At 41.5% G+C, this 8,156-nt stretch overlaps 1 protein-coding gene across 1 annotated transcript; it reads left to right on the forward strand.

Moving 5' to 3' along the window:
• Positions 1–5,098: 5,098 nt before the first annotated feature.
• CTXN3 (cortexin 3) lies at positions 5,099–5,344 on the forward strand. Its single transcript, XM_058540319.1, has one exon. It carries the CDS (start codon positions 5,099–5,101, stop codon positions 5,342–5,344), a length of 246 nt encoding a protein of 81 aa, XP_058396302.1.
• Positions 5,345–8,156: the final 2,812 nt, after the last annotated feature.

Consider the following 8,156-nt stretch of genomic DNA (forward strand, 5'->3'; position numbering starts at 1 on the left):
AGTAGGGCGAGAAGTCCACAGGTGGGAATAGGGTGAGGAGGAGGGCATCATGACTGAAAGCTCAGAGGGGGGAAACCTGGAGGCCCAAAGCACAGCAGGTGTGAGGTCCAGCTGAAGAGCAGACAAAGCGAGGACGTTCTCCTCGGGGGTCTGCAGGTTCAGTTACACATGAGTTTGTTCTTATCAATACATTGGTCGTTTTACTCGAAACCAAATGTGATTTGATGTTTGTTCCTTTTTAAACTTAATGTGAAAATAAATTTATATCTTAGAAAAATTCCACTGTTAGAATATGTCCCAACTTGTGGTCCAGAAAATATCAGGTCCCTAAGGGGTTAATGGGTGGGTTGGGGCCTTGGACATTGGAGTAGAAAGGTTTTCTGAAGGTAGGAGTGGTAAGATCTGAGCTTAGAAAGATGACGCTTGATGCAGGATGCAGAAAATGTGAGGAAAGAAAGAGAGGGCCTGTCTGCAAATTACTGTAACTAAAGCAAGTGGCTAACAGTGAGACTGACTCTGGCTAAGATGGACTCCTCACACGGGGCTTCATGAGTAATTCAAAGTGTTTTAGACTTTGTGACTATCACCGAGTCCAGAGAGCTTGACTTGAGAAGAGGGATGTATTAGATGATTTTTGAAAATGGCATCTTTTAATTAAGATTTCCTTGGCCTAGTATTAAAATTAGACTTTATTTCCTGAGCACACACAAATGGACCTGGCAAAGCGAAGAGGCAGACGTGCTGTGTGATGGGGGAAGCCAGGCAGGACTAAAATACTGCTGTGAGTAACTGTGGTTCCTCTTATACTTAAAATAACCACCTTTTGTTATTATGAACACTTATGATGGTTGTGTCAGAATCTTTTGAAAGAGTTTCCTTGCCCAAATTTCACTATTTATCTAAAACAAAGATTTCATTATTCAGCTAAAAGCAACCGTGAACATTTTCTAAGACTCATTTTTACCAAAAAGGGATGTTGTACTCTAAGACAGGCATTTAAAAAATTTAGATATCTTTGAATATTTTTGTACTGTGGTAGTCAAGTGATTACATTTATTTCTTTTCCTGCATCTTATTATATCTGATGCTTCCTTTAACTTACACATGCTGTTCAGCTTTCCAAATTTGTAAATTATTGATTAGTTGACTGTGGGTTTGAAATTAAGCAAGTTCTTCCAGGGATTTCAATCAGTCCCAGGCAAAATTATGAAATAGTTGGCATTTCTTTCTGGAGCTCTGTATCATTATATCCCTTTATGAGCTTCTCATCTCCTCCCACCAGCCCCCATCTCTCCCCAGGACTCTCCTGCTGGGCCCTCTGATCATAGCACCCCAAGTCTGCTCCCCCCAGGTCCTCTCAGCAGCCCCTCACTCTCAGGATTGATCTTCCTTCAATCCCCTATCTACCACATATCCTCCTCCTTAAAGTGGAAACCCTTTTCATAAACAATCCCTAATAATGTGTTAATGTGTCACTTTCCTTAGTAAAATATTCAATTTAATAGGAGCCTTTGATGGTTTGACCAGATGAAGTTATTATTATTTTTTGTGTGTGTGAGGTAAATCAGCCCTGAGCTAACATCTGATGCCAATCCTCCTCTTTTTTGCTGAGGAAGATTGGCCCTGGGCTAACATCCATGTCCATCTTCCTCTACTTTATATGGGACGCCGCCACAGCATGGCTTGACAAGCAGCATGTCGGTGCGCGCCTGGGATCCGGGCCTGCAAACCCTCGGGCTGCTGAAGCGGAGCGCACGCACTTAACCGCTGCACCACCCGGCTGGCCCCCAGATAAAGTTATTTTAATAGGAACTTGGGCACCACAGTATGCTGGGAGGGGAGAGGCTTGCAATTTATAAAGAACTGTAGAGTTTTCAAAATGCTTTCATCTCCGTTTTCTCATCCATTTGGTATATCTGGAAGCGGTTGGAGCATATATGTTTATATTTTAACAGGCTTCTCAAAACTCATGATTAGGCTGAAAAGAGGGTTAACCACGTCCTTGTATCTGCCTTTTAATCAGCACAGAGTGGTAAAACTGCAAATTAAAATGGATTTTTAAATCATTCTAATAGTTGGCATCCCCGTGAAGAAGCCAGGCCCCAGACTTATTCATAGGGAGATTGGCAGATGTGGCTGATAATCTGAATCAGGATGACTAGGTTACTTGCTGGGGCTTCTGGGAATGGGTGCTCATCACTGTAGCCCCCAGATGAATGGTGTACCAGCTCTAAAACCTGAGTTATGGGAGAAGCCTAGGAGGTATGTGATGTTGAGCTAGGAGAAGAGGAGTTGTCATTTTGCCTTGTATGAAGGACAAGGCTGGGGAAGACTGCTTCTGGGTGTCAAGATGGCTCTCACTGAGTGGAGACCAGAGGTGGGAAGGGAGGGACTGAACGAGGTGTTGCTATACTAGTCAGCAAGCTTGTGGCTAGGGAGTCATTATCCCAGGCTCCAAAGGTCCTATATCCAGTCCTTCACCGCCTTCATTGAACCTCACAGATCCAGAAATCTTTATGTTGAAATTTATACAGTAAATGGTCTTCACGTTATTTCCTTTTTGGATTATGTAATGTTTTCGTAAAGAACTTTCTGAAAATGCATACCTACTTCAGCTGTATTGAGGATAGACAAAGAAAAGGATTCTGGCCTCTTTTGGGCTGGAGGGAAAATGGATGAAGACTGGGATTCTTGCAAGCCAGCAGGAAGGACAGGGATCAAAGTGGTGGGACCCTCAGTAGGACATGAAAAGACAAGAAGGAACATTGCACAGACCGCTTAGGCATCTAGTCCTCTATCACTATATGATTTTCTTTTGACCCAGCCCTTGGAAAATTTTATATTTGGTATGATTAAGTCTAGTTTTGGTATTTTTGGTGAGTACAGATGGCCCTCGTCAGAAGAGAGCTGCATTGGAAGCTCTGGCCATCCTTTCCTGCCCCCTCCCCTCAGCCCCAGTTACCTATGGAGAATTAACACCCAAGGCTGGAGGGGGCCTAAAAACACACAAACCAAAACCAAACCCAATCCATGAACATCCTCTATATTCCTAAGGAGCTTATTTAAAAAAGAATACAGTCAAATTTTATCCTAATCTTACTTAAAAAAAAAATAATTATAAATGAATCTCTTGCAACTATTCCAGACTTTAAAAAAAATTCAGAGTTATGGAGCTGCAAAATATTCTTTCCCCCAAAACTGGTAACTCCTTCCTCCTAGATACTGGTTGTAATTCCTTTTATAAACTGTTTTTTTAAACTGTGATTTTATAAACTTCCAAGTGTCAACATACATGCAAACTATTATTATGATTACTAATGCTATACTTCAAGGCAACAATTATAAGTTAACTGAAGAAATACTGTGTTAATGCTTTAGGTCATAATTTCTATTTTTATTTGGTTGCTTATTTTCATTAAGCATAATATCTTTTGAATCCATGTTAATTCCCATAGCTGACTACTCTGCTATGTGATTTTTCTTACAGACAAATTCATAAATAAATGTCATATGTTTTTCTATATAGTAATGTCTGATATAGATACTTTCCTTTACAAATTTTTTTTTGTGTGTGTGAGGAAGATCAGCCCTGAGCTAACATCCATGCTAATCTTCCCCTTTTTGCTGAGGAAGACTGGCTCTGAGCTAACATCTATTGCCAAGCCTACTCCTTTTTTTTCCCCAAAGCCCCAGTAGATAGTTGTATGTCATAGCTGCACATCCTTCTAGTTGCTGTATGTGGGACGCAGCCTCAGCATGGCCGGAGAATCGGTGCGTGGGTGTGCGCCCAGGATCCGAACCCGGGCCGCCAGTAGCGGAGCGCCGGCACTTAAGCGCTAAGCCACGGGGCCGGCCTTCCTTTACAAAATTTGATTTAGTTCGATATCTGAGGCTTTTAACAGCCTTTGTGTATACTTCAATTTGACTTGAAAGACAAACAATAATATCAATAGACCTCCATTTTCCCACCAGTAAAATGGAAATAGTGATAACTTGTCTTTTTCCTTCTCCTCCTTTCTGCCAAATAGTCTTAAACAGTAGGAAGCCACTGTAAAACTTAAAACAAAATGCAGTCGATCAATTCCTTTTCCCTAGCTCAGTTCTCTAGGTGCTTCCTGGGGTCAAGTATTGAACCTGGTCTTTGATTTCTGAAGAAAAAAGAAACAGCAGCAGTAGCTTGATGGTTTGGGGGTCTGAGCTACCTCTCTTTCCCTTTGGCCCAGGCAAGAGAAAGCAAAGGAGAAGCGTCACAGCTCCCTTAGTCACATCTTAAGTGAAGCAACACTTTGTTTTCTTTGTTTTTCTTCTCTGTCTACTTTTCAAAGGGTTTTCCCAGACATTCATCCTTATTACAGCACCAAGAGATACGAAGGCATTTCTACTTCCAATGTTACAGCTTAGTGACTTCTTCAAGGTCCCACACTCATTTAGCAGTAAAATGGAGGCCAGCAGCCAGAGCCCAGAACCCGATGCTTCCTGAGAGAGTTTCTATATGAAGCACCTTTTGCAGCCTCAGTTTTCTTGCACCAGGGTTATAGAGATCCCTACTTTCCTGGAGCTTATAGTAGAGTGGCTGACGTATGGTGTGTTTAGCCACAGTCCTGGCACATAGCTGGTGCTCATTCAATGGTACCATTATAAGAATGATGTGAGAGTAATATTACTGGAGGGAAGCTAGAAGAGACTTGGCAGGAGAGACTGGGTTTAGATGTCAAGTTGGCAGCACACCCTGAGGTCAACATTACCTTGCACATTTCTCATCTTTTGTACCCTGGATGCCTTCCCTGCCCATCTCTCTCGGCCCCAGGTGGCCGCTCTGAGGACAATCTGGTAATTTCATGCAACAGTAAAATATTCTTCCCCATAATTATACAGAATTAAGCATTTCTGGTGAAAAACTTTAGATTTCTTCTTCTGTCTGAAAAACATGACTGTGAGCCCAGAAATAAGGTTGCTCTTTGACAGCTATTCCTTCCCTTCCCTTTCTTTCTTCCAGCAGATATCTCAGCCTTCGTAAAGTGCAGCCACCATGATCTCAGCAGATTGATGATGGAAGAAAAGGAAACTGGGAGATCCTGTGCTCTGGCTTCCCTGGACGATGGACGGAGGACAGCCCATCCCTTCGCCCTTAGTGCCCCTTGGGAATGCGTCGTCAGATTCTAGCATGTCTCTGGAGCAGAAAACCACGTTTGTTTTTGTGATTTTGTTATTTATTTTTTTGGGCATCCTCATTGTCAGATGCTTCCGTATTCTTCTGGACCCGTATCGAAGCATGCCAACCTCGACCTGGGCTGATGGACTTGAAGGCCTGGAGAAGGGGCAGTTTGACCATGCTCTTGCTTAGCAGGGAGGGAGCAGGATCCCCTCCCGAGGAGGTGAAGTGCTTCACGTCTTGGAGAGGAATTCTCTTTAGTCAATGTTCTCAACAAATCAAGTTTTAACAATATCTGGCTCTAGGACCATAATCTGTTATTATGTAGTAAACATTCAGTTGGGTTAAAGACATTTGAAGATATTGGAAATGGAGGACTATATTAGTAAGTAAAAATAGGAAGGTTTAAATTTCTGTTTGCTCCGTGAATGAACATTGTTGAATGTGTGTGCTGGTGAAACCAAGAGCATCAATTCTGACATAAACTTTGCCATAAAATGAAGCACTATCTGACCTGACCAGAGAAAAAGAGACTAGAAAGGATCTGATCTGAATCTAGTGACAGGGCCAAGAAGAGACTTCCTTGCTCTAATCATGTCTCTCAGTTTGCTTTATGTTCATGGGAATCTGGGTCCTGGACAGAGAGTGAAAAAGACTGTGCTGAGTGGACCCAAAGCGGGTACCAGTTTTCTGCAAAAGCAGGGAGCAACGAGAGGCAGTGGGGGGCCTAGAAGAGATGGTTCCACCCCTGCTAAACATCAGTGAGGATGATATTCTTTTATTTTTCAAATAAAACTGAATTCAAAGGCTTATGGAGGTTTTAAACTATTTACCAGGCCAAGTACAGTCTATGTATTCATTTAGTAACACGTGTAGAGGTAACTATACCTAACCTGAATTGACTTTCTTTACACAAATGATTGAAATAAATGGGTTGCAAGTGTAGCTTCAAGTTTTTTTTTTTTTTTTTAATGAAAAGGTAATTGTTTAGAGGAAAAGGCTTTTACAGTCTTAAGAGGAATGTGTGTGTACGGCTGAATATAGAAACCAAATAAAACTTTTCAAGAAACAGAGTGTCTCCTCTCTTATTTCGCCGAGACTAAAGCATGGGAGGCAGCGTGTTACACAGACTGCTGAGGACTAACAGTGTTCAGAGAAAGACAAAGAGAGCAAAGACCACGAAAGGTCATCTAATTCATCCCTCTCCCATTTCAGGAAAGACTCCCACAAATTGTCCTGCACACATAAAACCTATTCTAAGCACTATTTAAGTCCACCAAAAAGAGAGATGTGAAAACCTCTTATTCTAACTTCCATTGGTAGATAAACCTTGTATCTAAACTAAACCCCCTAGGCTGTATTTATAGTCTATGTCTTCTAATTTTCTCCTCAGCTAGCCATCATTTTTTTTTTATTGAAGAAAAGTTGAAAAAGTTAGCTATGCCTGAAAAGGGAACCTTTAGTAGAACTGCTTTCTTGTCTCCTATTTGTTTTAACATTCTGTGGGGGTCCTGCTGCCCAGATTTCCCTCCTCCCCATGTTCTCCCTTGATTTTTTTCTCTATTTTTTAAAAAAATAATAGCTTTTTTGAAATATAATTCACATACCATAAAATTTACCCTTTAAGCGTACAATTCAGTGGTTTTTAGTATATTCACAGAATTGTGCAACTATCACCAATATCTAATTCCAGAATTCTATACCCTCTAGCAGTCACTTCCCATCCACCTTACTCTCAGCCCCTGGCAACCACTAATCCACTTTATGTCTCTGTGGATTTGCCAATTCTGGACATTTCATATACATGGAATCATAGAATATGTGGTCTTTTTTTTTTTTTTTTTTTTTTTTTGGTGAGGAAGACCAGCCCTGAGCTAACATCCAATGCCAATCCTCCTCTTTTTTGCTGAGGAAGACTGGCCCTGGGCTAACATCCGGGCCCATCTTCCTCTACTTTATATGGGACGCCGTCACAGCATGGCTTAGCAAGCGGTGCATCGGTGCGGGCCTGGGATCCGAACCGGCAAACCCCAGGCCACCTCAGCGGAACGTGCACACTTAACCACTCGCACCACCGGGCCAGCCCCGAACATGTGGTCTTTTGTGTCTGGCTTCTTTCACTTAGCATATTTTCAGGGTAGGTTCCTCCATGTCGTAGCATGATCAGTACTTCATTTCTTTGTATGGCCAAATAATATTCCACTGTTTGGCTATTCCACATTATGTTTATCCATCGGCTATCACGGTTATCCATTGGCTAGTATGAAGAACGCTGCTGTAAACATTTGTGTACAGGTTTCTGTTTGGATATGTGTTTTCAGTTCTCTTGAGTATATTCCTAGGAGTGGATTTGCTGGGTCATATGCTAACTCTATGTTTGACTTTTTGAAGAACTGTGAGACTGTTTCCCAAAGTGGCTGCATCATTTTACTTTCCCACCAGCAATGTATGAGAGTTTTGATTCTTTTCTTAACTCTCTCCAACTACTCAAATTTCTTCTTTAGCTGTAGAATTTATAATTGAACACACCACTTCAAGAATGAGTCAGATTAAAGAGAGAGAACCACCTCGCGGTTTCTGCTTGCTGTAAGTTCATTGATGCCTTCAAAGATCCTTTGCTTCTAGATCTAAAGCAAAACACTGATGCTGATTTGTGGCCATCCTGTGGTCTATTAAGTCACCTGAGTATTTTTTCTGTCTTACTAATGCATATTTTTTTAACCCTTAAATATAAAGTTTTCTTTTTTCTTCAAATGTACCATGTCATGTGTGTCCTTATTAAATTTTTTCTTAATTTATTGGGAGTCCATTCAAACCAACTCAAGTGTTTATTGAGCACCTACTTTGAGCCTGGCATTTCTAGCACTGGAGCAATAGGAAAAGTACAGGGCTAGTTCTTGCTCTTGAGTACATTTCTTGTTGGAGAGCTAAGAAGTGAAATAAGGCATGTGTCTAAATCATTGTTCAAATGACTGATATGGACCTATGGTTCCCACCCCATGAG

This window comes from Diceros bicornis, chromosome 1 (assembly GCF_020826845.1).
Source record: "Diceros bicornis minor isolate mBicDic1 chromosome 1, mDicBic1.mat.cur, whole genome shotgun sequence".
In the NCBI taxonomy this organism is placed as follows: domain Eukaryota; kingdom Metazoa; phylum Chordata; class Mammalia; order Perissodactyla; family Rhinocerotidae; genus Diceros; species Diceros bicornis.